At 41.6% G+C, this 15,971-nt stretch overlaps 1 protein-coding gene across 3 annotated transcripts in view; it reads right to left on the reverse strand.

The window, feature by feature from the left end:
• Positions 1–15,971, reverse strand: part of LOC115174515 (MAM domain-containing glycosylphosphatidylinositol anchor protein 2-like) — a 344,881-nt gene that overhangs the window by 33,966 nt on the left and 294,944 nt on the right. For all 3 annotated transcript variants that reach the window (XM_029733126.1, XM_029733125.1, XM_029733127.1), the window contains exons 13-14: positions 8,859–8,879; positions 2,649–2,804 (exon numbers count right to left, since the gene is read on the reverse strand). In XM_029733126.1, coding sequence (XP_029588986.1) covers positions 2,649–2,804; positions 8,859–8,879 — 177 coding nt within the window. The remainder of the gene's footprint in view (positions 1–2,648; positions 2,805–8,858; positions 8,880–15,971) is intronic.

Here is a 15,971-nt window from a genome sequence, read left to right on the forward strand (position 1 = left end):
TTTGGTCAATTTCGTGAGGGAGAGTTGGAAAAACTATTGTTCTGATAAGCCACTAGGTATAGACAACCTTGATGGGAAACTATTGAGAATGGTAGCAGACTGTATTGCCAGCCCTTTTTGCTATATCTTTAACCAAAGCCTAAAGGAGTGTGTGTACACAGGCGTGGAAGGAAGCAAAACTGCCTAAAAATTGTCAAGCACCCCTTGCTGGCTCTAACAACCACCCAATCAGTTTGCTGCCTGTTCTTAGTAAACTGATGCAGAGGATTGTGTTTGGATGTTGATTAATGCAGCCCCCCGCACCTCTCTGATTCAGAGGGGTTGGGTTAAATGCAAAAGAAAATATTTCAGTTGAAGGTATTCAGTTGTACAGCTGACTTTCCCTTTCTTTATTTCAAACTGTGCTCTTTCAAAAAAGTTCTTTACCTATATACGTTTTACGGGCTTGTTTTGTTTCCAGTTGTCTTGTACGTCGTGGCATACTGCATACTTCATACTTTTTAATAAACAGTATGTGCTAAATAGTACGTAGTACGATTAGTACACAGTATGCAGTTCAAGTAAGTAGTAGGCAAGCCAGATTTCGGACATGGCCCGGGTGAAACTCCGGGGTGCCAGTTTCAAAGATATGGGAAAATACTGTAGCCTTTCTTGCTTTAGATTTACTTTTGTGCACTGTGATCATGTTCCTGACCTGTCAAGATTATTTCCTTCTTGTGGATTTTCTAAACGGATAGCGGAGAAATTTTCATGAGCGCAGACGTGCCTTCAAGACACCGTGAGATCAGTTTTTCCTTATCGTTTTTTGGAGATCCTCCATGGCCGACTTACCTTTTCTTTTATGGGGGGAAATACTATTTGAATGCGCAAAGAATATAAACTGAACTGAGTCAACTAAAAGGAATTGAAAAGGGAAAAGAAAGAAGAGACTTTTCATTCTAGTTTTGGAGTGCGTCTAAACTTGAGTAGCCTTAACCAAAACAAAAAGGTAATTTAAGGTTACTGGGTCATTGATGAGGTTTATGGAATATTTGTGTTTATAAAAATTAGGCATTGAAAATATATTATTAGTGGTCGGGTTATTCTTATTATTTCTGAAGCATATTATTTGCGTTGAGAAAATTGTTTGTGCTGGGTTTATTGGAATGCATATTATTGAATTGACAAATCACCTATGTTCCCATAGTTTTTTCTTGCTATAAGCCCTCTTAAAAATATATTAAATATGATTGTTATAATGTAACAAGCCCTCAATATCCTATAATCCTTAATGAAAAAACAATGCGACGAATACGGCGGCTCCATCCATGCAGCTAGTACTGAAAGTAAATTTCCACTAAAGACCTATTTTCTCTCTAGTAAGATTAACCAGACGCAAACCAGAGGGCAGAGAGGACAGACGAGATGGTCATGTCTCAAGGTAATCTGAAACTTTCATAGGAGAATCAGCAGTGAAACTAACCTCGCACGGTGCAAGTCTCATTCCAGACCCTATCTACAGTCCCACTTTGGGGCAGGGGAATGTAGCTTGGACGGAGAACAAACTTTCCTACCCTCCAGTCAAAATCAAATAGAATTTCTTCTTCTGTTGAATTTGACATCAGATAATTGCAGCCCCTTAGGAATGTTGGGCTGGTAATGAAATGCTGGACAGTTTTATCCCATTAGAGTGATTAAAGCCAATACATTATTTACAACTTCAGCTGCTGTTGCTCCTAGAGCTGCCTACTGCCTCAGCTGCATTCCAATAAAGACTAGATTGCTGCTCACTCTCCCTCAGGACTGACACACACAGGCCAACTAGCACAATTTCTCACAGAGTGTGTGTGTGGCTGAGTAGTGTGACGTGTGTCTAGTGTCAGATAGATTGAGTCACCATGGTGACCGGTGTGTGTGTGTGTGGTTCTCCTTCAGGTCATCCTTGATTGGCTGTGCCAGCAGTAAATTACTTCCTAATTCTAAGTTACAGTATTAGACTCAATCTGTCCTTCACTATCACCAGTGGGAGGCCTTTTATTTATTTTTTTGTTCTTTCTTCTAATCTCTTTTTGTTCTCTCAGTTTTTGTGAACCAGCCACTCACAGAAACTATTCTCTCCACGACTATAGAAAAATATATACTTTTGTTGGCTTGTAGTTAGTCTTTTTTCTGCTCTTCCAAGAAAATCTATGTGTGCTATATTAAAACAGTTTGCCTGTGTTTACATTGTAAACTGCTGTATATTACATTTTTACTTAAACCAGAGAGAGAAGGTGATGATAGAGAGACGGAGAGAAAGAGAGAGTGATGAGTACCATGAAAATGAAAGTGCTGAAGGTTGTTTATTGCATGTTCCATTGTGTTGATATTGACCCATGTGTAGTGTGTTGTGAGTACAGCATCTGTGCTGAGTGGACTACCAGGGTCAAGACTAAAATAAGACTTCTAAAAGATCACATAGAAAGACAACCGTTCCAATACGCTGAAGCCACCTGGAGTGGTAGCTAACCAATTGCAAATAAATGTAAATAACTCTAGCTAGTTACGCTGGCTAATGTAGCTAAATGTGGGGCAAAACAATTACCTTATGACCTTCTTCGTGGCATTGAAGTTTCCCAAAACACAGTGCACCTAAGATCCCAATGACATCACAACAATGGTTGGCTCACCCTGTTTGGATCCGCTGCGGTCATCGCTAGGCCCGGTGTTGGGCGTGTACTTGGTGTCACGGGTGGCTGCACTGTGTCTCGTCCAATCAAAGTCGTCGTTCTTGTCCTGCGTGAACATGCAAATGGGCTCCTCTTCGAAGCTGCAGTGGAACTCTCCTGAAGCACGGGACAAAAAGAAAACACTGTTGTAGTCATCATAGAAATAGAAATACTAGAACCTCAACATATGTCTATGGTTTTAAAGTCATAGATGAACGCTGCAGTAACTCTCATGAAACACGGACAGAGAAACACTGTTATAGTCATAACACAGTCAAAATGTAGACATAAAAATGTTAAACTAGATAGCCATAGGGATACCATGAGGTTCTATAGTAGATCAAATGAAATTGTATTAGTCACATGCGCCGAATACAACAGATGTAGACTTTACTGTGAAATGCTTACTTACGAGCCCATTCCTAACAATGCAGAGATAAAAAGTAAGAAAAATATTTGCTAAATAAAAAAGGAAATAGAAACACAATAAAATAACCATGATAACATTGGCTACTGAGCCATGAATGAATGGCGCTGGTACTTTCTATAATGGGACCTGCTGTTGTATTCTTGTGTTGATCATGTGAATAAACACATGGGTCAATGGGTACTATTATGCATGTCCACCAATGAGAGCAATAAAGCTGAGTTCCCCCAATGAATAGATTCAGATAGCTGACCATGAATCAATCTAGTGGACCATGCTTGACTGCTATACAATGCATTCTATAAGAGGACATTCTGCTGAAGTTAATCATGTGAAAATCAACACGGGTCGATGCATGTGTTTCTAACAATGAGAGAGCTCTTAGCCTCGCAAAGCCACCTGATCCTGCGATCTTACATTAAACATTGCGCTGATATCTGTGCAACGTTTAATGTAAGCTCGCGGGATCAGGTAGCTTTGCGAGGCTAAGAGCTATGGCTTGAGGTATGTAATCTCTGACCATGAACAACACTATTGAACCATGAATGGTGGCAGTGTATTATATACTGTAAGTTCAAATGCTGTTGTACTACTGTTGAAAAACACATAGGTTGTGAATCAAGAGTGGCAATGGGAAGGCCTAAGGCTAGAGTTCAGAGGTAACTGTGAGGTAACCCCAATGGTATTCTCAAAGAGTATTGGCCGTCATCTCAAGTTTGAGAACACACACACGGGAGCAGAAAGGCTGACAGGCATACAAATACACGCACACACTTAAGAGACCCCATTAAATCTATTTTCTAAGCCTAACACTATCACCTCTCGGACATTCATATATAACTCATTATAATTGCGCCGGAGGAGATACTGCCGTTTTACAGGGTCCTAACCAATTGTGCTATTTTGTGTGTTTTTTCACATTGTTTGTAACTTATTTTGTACATAATGTTTCTACTACCGTCTCTTATGACCGAAAATAGCTTCTGGATGTCAGAACAGCGATTACTCACCTCGAACTGGACAAAGATTTTTTCTTTAATGATTCTGACGAGAAGGATATATTTTTGTTCCCAGACCAGGCCCAAATCCCCATCATTCGCATGAAGAGAAGACAGAGATACAACAGACCAACGAGCTCCCGAGTGGCACAACAGTCTAAGGCATTGCATCTCAGTGCAAGAGGGGTCACTACAGTCCCTGGTTCGAATCTAGGCTGTATCACATCTGGCCGTGATTGGGAATCCCATAGGGAGGCGCACAATTGGCCCAGCGTCGTCCGGGGTAGGCCGTCATTGTAAATAAGAATTTGTTCTTAACTGACTTGCCTAGTTGAATTAAGGTTAAATATATAAAAATACAGGGGTGGCAGATCCGGGTCCTTTGTGAGAATTTGTTGGTAAGTGGGTAACCTGCCTCTACCATCTGTCCTGTTGGCCAAAGTGCAATCAATGGAGAATAAACTGGATGAGCTCTGTTTGAGACTATCCTACCAACGGGACATTAAAAACGGTAATATTTTATGTTGTGGCTGAACGACGACATGGATAATATACAGTTTACTGGGTTTTCCATGCATCGGTAAGACGAGGTGTGATGGTGTGTGTCTATTTGTCAATAACAGCTGGTGCGCAATGTCTAATATTAAGGAAGTCTCAAGGTTTTGCTCGCCTGAGGTAGAGTACCTCATGATAAGCTGTAGACCACACTATCTACCAAGAAAGTTGTTATCTATATTTTTCATAGCTGTCGATTTACCATCAGAAACCGATGCTGGTACTAAGACAGCACTCAACGAGCTATATAAAGCCCTAAACAAAGAAGAAAATCCTCATCCAGAAGCGGCGCTCCTAGTGGCCGGCGACTATAATGCAGGCAAACTTAAATCCCTTTTACCTCATTTCTACCAGCATGTCACGTGCAACCAGAGGAAAAAAACTCTAGACCACCTTTATACCACACACAGATGCATACAAAGCTCTTTCTCACCTTCCATTTGGCAAATCTGACCATGATTCTATCCTCCTGATTCCTGCTTATGAGCAAAAAATACAGCAGGAAGTACCAGTGACTCGCTCAATAAGAAAGTGGTCACATAACGTGGATACTAAGCTACAGGACTGTTTTGCTAGCACAGACTGGAATATGTTCCGGGATTCATCCAATAGCATTGAGGAGTATAACACCTCAGTCACTGGTTTCATCAATAAGTGCATCGATGACGTCGTCCACACAGTGACCACATGTACATATCCCAACCAGAATTAAAGGCAACATCCGCACCAAACTAAATGCTAGAGCTGCCACATTCAAGGAGCGGGACACTAATCCGGACACTTAAGAAATCACTCTATACCCTCAAACGAACCATCAAACAGGCAAATCGTCAATATTGACTAAGATTGAATCTTACTATACCGGCTCTGACTCTTGTCGGATGTGGCAGGGCTTGCAAACTATTACGGACTACAAAGGGAAACCCAGCAACGAGCTTCCCAGTGACGCGAGACTACCAAACGTGCTTAATACCTTTTATGCTTGCTTCTAGGCAAGCAACACTGATGAATGCATGAGATCACCAGCTGTTCCGGACAACTTTGTGATCACGCTCTCCGTAGCCGATGTGAGCAAGACCTTTAAACACGTCAACTTTCACAAGGCCACGGGGCCAGACGGATTACCAGGATGTGTACTCTGAGCATGCGCAGACCAACTTGCAAGTGGTCTTCACTGACATTTTCAACCTCTACCTAATCGAGTCTGTAATACCAACATGTTTCAAGCAGACCACCATAGTCCCTGTGCCCAACAACGGCAAGGTAACCTGCCTAAATGATTACCGCCCCATAGCACTCACGTTGGTAGCCATTAAGTGCTTTGAAAGGCTGGTCATGGCTCACATCAACACCATCAACCCGGAAACCCCAGACCCACTCCAATCCACATACCACCCCAACAGATCCACAGATGATGCAATCTCAATTGCACTCCACACTACCCTTTCCCACATGGACAAAATTAACACCTACGTGAGAATGCTTTTCATTGACGACATTTCAGCATTCAACACCATAGTGCCCACAAAGCTCATGACGAAGCTTAGAACCCAGGGACTAAACATCTCCCTCTGCAAATGGATCCTGGACTTCCTGACGGGCCACCCTCAGGTGGCAAGGGTAGGCAACAACACATCTGCCACGCTGATCCTCAACACGGTGGCCCCTCGGGGGTGCGTGCTTAGTCCCCTCCTGTACGCCCTGTTCACTCACGACTGCGTGGCCAAGCACAACTCTAACACCATCATTTAGTTTGCAGACGACACAACGGTGGTAGGCCTGATCACCGACAACGATGAGACAGCCTATAGCGACATGAGCAAGACAAAGGAGCTAATTGCTGACTACAGGAAAAGGAGGGCCAAACACGCCCCCATTCACATTGACGGAGCTGTAGTGAAGCGGGTCGAGAGCTTCAAGTTCCTTGGTGTCTACATCACCAGCAAACTATCATGGTCCAAACACACCAAGACAGCCGTGAAGGGGGCACGACAACACCTTTTCCCCCTCAGGAGACTGAAAAGATTTGGCATGGGTCCTCAGACCAAAGTCATAGACTGCACGGCAAGCGGTACCGGAGCACCAAGTCTAGGACCAAAAGGCTCCTTAACAGCTTCTACCCCCAAGTAATAAGACTGCTGAACAATTAATCAAATGGCTACCTGGACTATTTGCATTGCTGTTAATTATCAATGCATTGTCACTTTACCCCTACCTACATGTACATATTACCTCGACAAACCTGTACTCTGGCACATTGACTCTGTACCGGTACCCCCTGTATATAGCCTCGATATTGTTATTTCATTGTGTTACTTTTTTTTTTTAGTTTATTTAGTAAATATTTTCTTAACAATTTTTTTTTAAACTGCATTGTTGATTAAGGGCTTGTAAGTAAGCATTTTACTGTAAGGTCTACACCTGTTGTATTCAGCGCATGTGACAAATACAATTTTATTTTATATGGAACAATATAATATGAGATCAATACCATATAATCAGAAGACATTTAGAAATAGAACTGTCCTCAAAGGGTGGGTAAAAAAAACAGCATTTAGATTCTAGATACAGGAGCGTGCGATAAATATTCATTGATTTATTAAAAGGTAGCTGGGAGCAGTTTGGAGTGGCGACCTCGGTGGAGGCAGGAGCTCGAGGCTTTACACACGTAGTGGAGAGAAGATGAGGAGGAGAGAGGGAGTGATTGAGAGAGAGAGGAGTGAGAGAAAAAGGGAGAGCGAGACACACACACACACACACACACACACACACACACACACAGAGAGAGAGAGAGAGTGTGTGTGTGGCCCAGCTAAGACAGCCAGAAAGAGAGAGATGGGCCTCAGCTCTTGACTCCTCTCCCCTCCAGCCTTCAGGCATGCAGATCTAAATGGGGGTCTGGCCCCTAGAGTCTCGCTGGTAATGTCAATCCACTGTAAGCTAAGCTAAATGGACCTGGGCCTTACTGGAGATAGAAGGGGGATTAGGAGGGGAGGACTGGGGGGGAATGAGGTGATGAGGACGAGGAGATGGAAAATGGGGAGGAGGACGAGGAGGGGGTTTGGAGGGGAGGATCAGCGAGGAGGAGGTGTGCAGATCAGATGTGTAGTTTAGATAAGATTGGCTGAGATCTATAGGGGGCTTGATAATGATGCTGGTAATGATTATATTTGGGATTTGTATGCGGTAACGGCTGCTAACCCAACACATTAACACAATACACTTCGGCAAATGAGTGCTTGTGAAGTAGGAAGTAGTAAATGTGTGGTTTCCTGTAATAAGATACTGTAGCGGGAATGTACATGGCAACTGATTATCACATAATGTGCAAACATTGGAGAGAACACATGAAATGCATTATTAACAAGCACTATACACATGCATGCACGCACCCACCCACCCACCCTTCACCCCATGCCCACATCTACACACACTGAAAATTACTCTCTCTCCTCCACACATTTTTCCTACAGAATATTAAGCAGCTCTTCCCAGTGTAGTTACAGTGAGCTCCAAAAGTATTGGGGCAGTGATCCATTTTTGTTGTTTTAGCTCCATACTCCAGCACTTTGGATTTGAAATGACTATGAGGTTAAAGTGTAGACGGTACAAATCATACCACCAAGACATGTTAACCTCTTACCACTACAACAGGGCACAAAATAATCTGAAACACAACCAAAACAAATGCATCCAACAAGGTGTAGAGTCACAAACTTGATGTAGTCATTGCGTACTATGAATATGGGACCAATTACTTCACTTTTTACTACTTTAATACACTTACAGTATAAGTGAATTTGTCCCAATACTTTTTGTCCTCTAAAATGTGGGACTACGTACAAAAAGCTCTGTAATTTCGGTTCACCTGATATGAATGAAAATACCCTCACAAGCTGGCAGTCTGCACTTTAACTTCCTAGTCATTGTATCATTTCGAATCGAAAGTGCTGGAGTACAAAGCCAAAACAAACAAAAAATGGTCACTGTCCCAATACTTTTGGAGCTCACTGTATATAGAAAATGACAGTAGAACTACTCCACAGGACTCTCCACAACCAACAAGTCTCCATGCTGCTCCTAGGGCTGATCAGCTCTGCCTAGTTCAGGTCTGAGGGATGTTCCTCATAATGTTCAGAAACATGCTAAGTGATTGATCAGACTTAATGAATAAATAAAGCTGTCACTTACTCAGGTGAGGGTTGACAGGAGCTGAAAAACAAAATGGCAGAAAGAGAGGGAGAGAAAGCTATTAGTAAACAATACAATAGTGTGCCATCATTTAAACAGCAGTTTGCTGACAATGGTTTGGGTTTTGTCTTTGACGTGTGCTGACTCACAATAGATCATAACGTCATAGTACACAAACAGTGTGCACCTTAACGTTATTAACAGAAAGATGTAATGACTGAAAATAAGAAACATCTGGTAAACTTTGAAGTCTGTTTCCTGATGGCCATCATCCCAACTTCTACATTCTCTCAGAGTACAATTAGCTGTAGAGTTTCAATCCCCCATTGGAAGTGGAAATGTTAATCAACTTTTAAATGTCATAACTGATAGAGAAATCCTCTCCAGCGCAGCATACACAATCATTATCAGAGTTAAAGATTGGAAGGGATCCAATAACAAATGAAAGACATTTGAAATAAAAGAGGATACTGTACAAATCTGAAATCTGTCCACACGCATGCACGTACACACACACTTCCCCCTCTTTGCTATCTCTATCTACTGTGTGAGATTGGGATTACTAAGAATAGCCCGACCACATTAATGAGCTTATAAATTAAACAGATTATCACTATTACCCTTTACTTGCCTTGCTGATGTCCTTAATCAAGGTGACTTCCACTAACAAGCGCCCTAACTTAATTAAATGCATGTGAGGCACAGAATGTGTGAATATGTGAAGTGATGAGGAAAAACGTAAGGCCTTGTATAACTTTTAACTAGGGCCTAGAGTTTTTCCTGGTCACATAGACAGGAAAAACTCAACCCTGTAAATGATATCCGGCAACCCACTGGTGACCTGTCTGTCATACCGACCTCATCACGACAGTTACATAAACACGAGAAGAACTACTGCGGTGAAATCCCGCATAAGATGGATGCTCCAGTCCAGTACAGTGTTCCTCTATTAAAATACCCGTCAGGGTCATTATGCATTCCACCTGCCTCTTCTCTGCCTGGCTTTCTTCAACATTCCTCATTGATCATTTCAGAGGGTTTAGCTCCGTGGCAAACACAGAAACGTCAAGGGTAAAAAAACACGGTTTGTTTCAATATAAACCAGTTAGCCCTGCAGTAAATGTTTTGCGGAGTAAATACAATTTAAGCTGTCAGGAAGATGCATGACGTTTGTAATGATCGATTCCTGTCCCGGTGAATAGACGTGACACATCAGCTTAACTGCACAACTGTGTTACCATTTACCAATGTTAGGTTCTAAATGAACCAAGTAAAAACTCACGGACGATTAGTAAAGCTCAAACCAAGTTTATTCACCCACTGGGTCATACAGCTGCATAAGACAAAGACATGGTTCCACCAGCCCCAGTATATATACCCCAATTTGCGTGTGGTGTCCTCCTTCCCTTTATTAAACATTACATCTTCATTGCTAGGCAGGAAGTTAAGTGACGTGGGCAATAAACTGTTCCTTCTCCCTTAATGTGACCTGAGCTGACCTTGGCCCCCATTCCTCACTAAACCACCTCTCTCCACCCTTATCAGTGACTGCAACCATGTGATTGCCTTTCCTTTACTCAGTACATTCCAAGCTTAATTGCCTCCACTATACACATTCCTCGTACAAATAAACATTAACTTCTGGTCTAGAAACCTGACTATGGGACTCATTATTTCAAGTTTAGGAGTCCGAACCCATCACCAACAATGATTGATGGAACACAGCGACGAATTGATTTGAATCCACTCGATTAAAACAAGCAATAACAAATCATCCCCACAAAGAAAACATGTGTAAAGGAATATTGATTAAGAATTGAAGGGCCAGTCGGGTCTCTTATACACTGAGGCAAACTGAAAGGCCTGAGCGAACGTTATAGAATATGTAATAGAACACATTTTTCTGACTCATTGTTGCAATTTAGCTACAAGGACAGCTGTTTCTCAATCCATAACAATAAAAGGGAGAAGGACAGGAAATAAGAGATAGTAGAACAGAGGAAAGAGGAGAGGAAGGGGGAGGGAAAGGATGATGGACTATAACTAAAAGTGTCTGAAGTTGGAAAGAGGAGGGGGGAGGAAAGAGAATAGGAAAGGAGGGGGGGAAGAAAATAGACAAGAGGAGAGGATGATAAGAGAGGAGAAGAAAGGAGAAGAGAGGAGTGGACAGAAAAGGAGAGAATAAAAGCAATAAGGACAGTTTTAATCTTTCTGGAAAGTTTCACACATCACCATCACTGTAGCATGATGTACTACAGTACTCATAAAGCCAAAACACGACCAAACGTGAAGGCAATTCTTTTATAAAGGCTTCCATATTCCATTGAAACCAGTAGCCTATTTCTTTCATGATCTATTGGTTTTAAAATCAACTTTCTTTTATTGTCCAGTAGCCAAAAGGCACAATTCTAGTCATATTACTAGTTTCTAAAGGATATTTTCATCACTGTCTCAAGAAACCAACGGTGCGCTTTTGACAACAGTGTTTTCCCGCTAATTGCATTATGGAACGCACATTCGCGCATAGCCTACTTCATTGCTGCACTTATGTAAAGACATAATAGTTTATCAACATTTTGAAGCTAAACGTTCTGATCTGTTGCATCAGCATCATTGCCCTTTGTAATTTATTCTATGTAGCCTAGGCCTACTGGTTGTATGAATCTGGGATCTATCATCCCAGAAATGTTTGTTTGGAAAAGGCTACTTATATCACACACAGAACGAGAAGCTGACCAATAGAATAGGTCAACTTTTGTACTACATTTACATTTTACATTTAAGTCATTTAGCAGACGCTCTTATCCAGAGCGACTTACACATTGGATGAGGGATAGTACTATGAGGGATAGTATATTGACATAGGCTAGTGATTTTGCTGTTCATTACTCATCTTGTTGGCTGAGGAAAAGCAAAATGTGGACAGTTATTCTAACTGCACACTGTTTAATCCTCGAGTTGCATGTTCTGTTAAAATAGGTTAATAACTATAATTTAAATGTGATTTCTGTCATTCTGAGCATCGTGGGTGGACACCCTAATCAGGTTACACACCCAATGCATACTGGTCCGGTACATTTCTCAAATGTACGGTAAATTAAAATGATGCCGGTCAAATGTCCATCACCACATTTTCTGAATGGAAACCCTATATTCGGGATCTTACTAAACACGTTCCTAAAGCTAACCCTATAGTGTCCCGTCTCCTTGTTAATACAATAACCTTCATCTTGAAAGTGTTTAATGTATATTACTCTTCTTCGATATTCTCTTTCTTTTAGTCCAAGAGCCCTTTGACAAAGTCCAGCTAATAAAGAGTTGTTTATTATGAAGTTATACTGTAACTGAGCATGGCTGTACACGAGACAGTTCTATGACTTGACCGGCCTAGACATTATATATTGTGTTAGGGCTGGGTTTCATCAATAACTAGAGTACAGGCAGGGCTCGGGCATCACTAAATTGATCACTAACGTTTTGAAGCTGAGCCATTTGCTCGTGCTCTGCTGCACAGTACAGTCATATCTGACTAAGATCAAAACATGGTGCCAGATGGGCTTCAACCTCGCCAAATATAAGACAGGAGAGATTATTGTCAGAGTTTAAAGTGACGAAAAGTAGCTAACAGCTAACTGCTCTTTCATGTCTCTTCATTGAGCAGAGCAGCCCCAACAGAGCCATGTCAGAGTATTAATTTTTTTGTTTGCATCTCAATATTACACTTTATATACATCACGGAAGACTGAAATATAACAAAACCGTTTGACATAGAAACATCGGATTTTCGCCTTTATAAAAAATAATATGTTTTTCAATTATGAAATTATAAAATATATTAATCATATTCCACCCATTAGGCCACTAGGGGGAGATTTGGTCATTTGATTGCAGGAAAGGGCTACATGCTATAGCTGTGGGCCTGCGAAACAGATGCTGCTGACTTTTCTGACAGAGTTCTATTATTTTATTCTCTAGTGAGCACTCCCAGGCTGTTCTCCACACTCTCCTTCGCCCTCTCTTTCCCCCTTTCTCTTCACACTCCCCTTCCCCCTCTCTTTACCCCTTTCCCCCTCTACCTCTTTTCAGGCCTTGCTTATGAAAATATGCTTTGTTTGACTGTTATTTTACTTGCAACCTCTGAGTCACACAGCCTCAGTTTTAATGAATGTGTGGTTCAGTCATATCTTCCCCCCTCTGCCCTTCAACACCTTCACCCACAAGCGCACACACACGAAAATGACTGTTAATCTGGGTAAGGTGTTGGGGGATGTGTTCTAGATCATCCTCTCAGCCAATCAGAGCTGTGTATGTAAATATCTTCAAATTTGTTTCCTAATGCCCACACGATTAGACTGAGCATTTCAAGGGCCAAAAGGAGGCTCAGGGAAATAAATGATGACAAATATGTTTTGGAGTTATTTTCATTAAATAAAACACACACAGTGATGATTTGACAATTAAGAGAATAATATATTTCCATCTCTATCTCGTACAGTAATTGTTTTTTGAAAGTGAAAAGTGAACCGAGTTAGCCTATGACAAGACGAAATAGGCCTAATGAAAATTAGCACAGCATGCTTAAAAATAATTTGGTCTGATTGTCCAGGTTTAGACAGTGAAGGAAAATGAAGACTCGAGTTTTTAAATGTGTCTTTTCACACCACTGACAAGACAGTCCAATGTCTGTAAACAAGATGCTGTAGTTGCCAAACAATAAGTTGTGAATGTCCCATCAAAGACATTGCGTTCATTGTAGCATAGTAATTTGAGGTGCCTTCTTGAACACTATAGGCTGAAAATTGTTTCATACTGTGTGAACTATGGGTGCTAAGAGCTTCCAGGCAAGCTGTGAAACCATTTCTCAATGGCACTTGTGTGCATTTCATCATGGAGAGTTAACGGTTCAATCAATAATCAAGTTAGTTAGGGATAGTGCTTATGAGTGTACTCTTCGCTTGTACACTTGCAGGTACACTTCTTAGCAATGTCTTGTACAAATGCCCTTTACTGAGTCAGTATACTCTAATGCATTACTAGACTAACTAGATTTGACAATCTACTGGAGTTCTAGAAATAAGTGGAAGCTTGGTATGTGATTACAGTTAGTTTTTCCCAAATGGCACCCTATTCACTATGTAGTGCACTACTTTTGACCAGAGCCCAGCCCTGGTCAACCCAATACGGAAAAGTAATATATAGCCCTATATGGTCTTATATATATCAAAGAAGTGACGTATATTTAAAAATATATTATTATATATTTAAGACCCATATATAAATGTGACATACAGTGCATTCGGAAAGTATTCAGACCCCCTTGACTTTTCCGCATTTTGTTGCGTTACAGCCTTATTCCAAAATTGATTAAATTGTTTTTTTCCCCATCAATCTACACACGATACCCCATAATGACAAAACAAACACAGGTTTTTAGAAATGTTTGCACATTTATTAAAGATAAAACACTGAAATATCACATTTACATTAGGTATTCAGACCCTTTACTCAGTACTTGTTGAAGCACCTTTGGCAGCGATTAAAGCCTTGAGTCTTCTTGGGTATGACGCTACAAGCTTTGCACACCTGTATCTGGGGAGTTTCTCCCATCCGAGAGCTCTGGAATAGATTTTCATCAAAGATCTCTCTATACTTTGCTCTGTTCATCTTTCCCTAGATCCTGACTAGTCTCCCAGTCCCTGCCACTGAAAAACATCCCCATAGCATGATGCTGCCACCACCATCCCTCACCGTAGGGATGGTATTGGCCAGGTGATGAGTGGTGCTTGGTTTCCTCCAGACGTGACGCTTGGCATTCACACCAAAGAGTTCAATCTTGGTTTCATCAGACCAGATCATTTAGTTTCTCATGGTCTGAGAGTCTTTTAGGTGCCTTTTGGCAAACTCCAAGCGGGCTGTCAAGTGACTTTTACAGAGGTGTGGCTTCTGTCTGGTCACTCTAAAATAAAGGCCTGATTGGTGGAGTGCTACAGAGATGGTTGTCCTTCTGGAAGGTTCTCCCATCTCTACAGAGGAACTATGGAGCTCTGTCAGAGTGACCATCGGGTTTCTGGTCTCCTCCCTGACTAAGGCCCTTCTCCCCCGATTGGTCAGTTTGGCGGGGGAGCCATCTCTAGGAAGAGTCTTGGTGGTTCCTGTCACGATCGCCGTAATAACATTCGGACCAAAGCGCAGCGTGATATGGGTTCCACATGTTTATTGAATGAAACGCACAAAAACAATAAAGAATGAACGAAACGTGAAGCAAATTAAGTGCTCACAGGCAACTACACATAAACAAGATCCCACAAAACACAGTGGGGAAATGGCTGCCTAAATATGATCCCCAATCAGAGACAACGAAAAACAGCTGCCTCTGATTGGGGACCATACCAGGCCAACATAGAAATAAACATCCTAGATTACCCACCCTAGTCATACCCCGACCTAACCAAAATAGAGAATAAAAAGGCTCTCTATGGTCAGGGCGTGACAGTTCCAAACTTCTTCCATGGAGGCTACTGTGTTCCTGGGGACCTTCAATGCTGCAAAAATGTTTTGGTACACTTCCCCAGATCTGTTCCTCGACACAATCCTGTCTCCGAGCTCTACGGACAATTCCTTTGACCTCATGGCTTGGTTTTTGCTCTAACATGCACTGTCAACTGTGGGACCTTATATAGACAGGTGTGTGCCTTTCCAAATCATGTCCAATCATTTGAATTTAACACAGGTGGACTCCAATCAAGTTGTAGAAACATCTCAAGGATGATCAATGGAAAACAGGATGCATCTGGCCCCAATTTCGAGACTCATAGCAAAGGTTCTGAATACTTACAGTTGAAGTCGGAAGTTTGCATACACTTAGGTTGGGGTCATTAAAGCTCGTTTTTCAACCACTCCACAAATTTCTTGTTAATAAACTATAGTTTTGGCAAGTCGGTTAGGACATCTACTTCGTGCATGACACAAGTAATTTTTCCAACAATTGTTTACAGACAGATTAGTTCACTTATAATTCACTGTATCACAATTCCAGTTGGTCAGAAGTTCACATACACTAAGTTGACTGCCTTTAAACAGCTTGGAAAATTCCAGAAAATGATGTCATGGCTT

The sequence above is a fragment of the Salmo trutta genome, chromosome 35 (assembly GCF_901001165.1).
Source record: "Salmo trutta chromosome 35, fSalTru1.1, whole genome shotgun sequence".
Lineage (NCBI taxonomy): Eukaryota > Metazoa > Chordata > Actinopteri > Salmoniformes > Salmonidae > Salmo > Salmo trutta.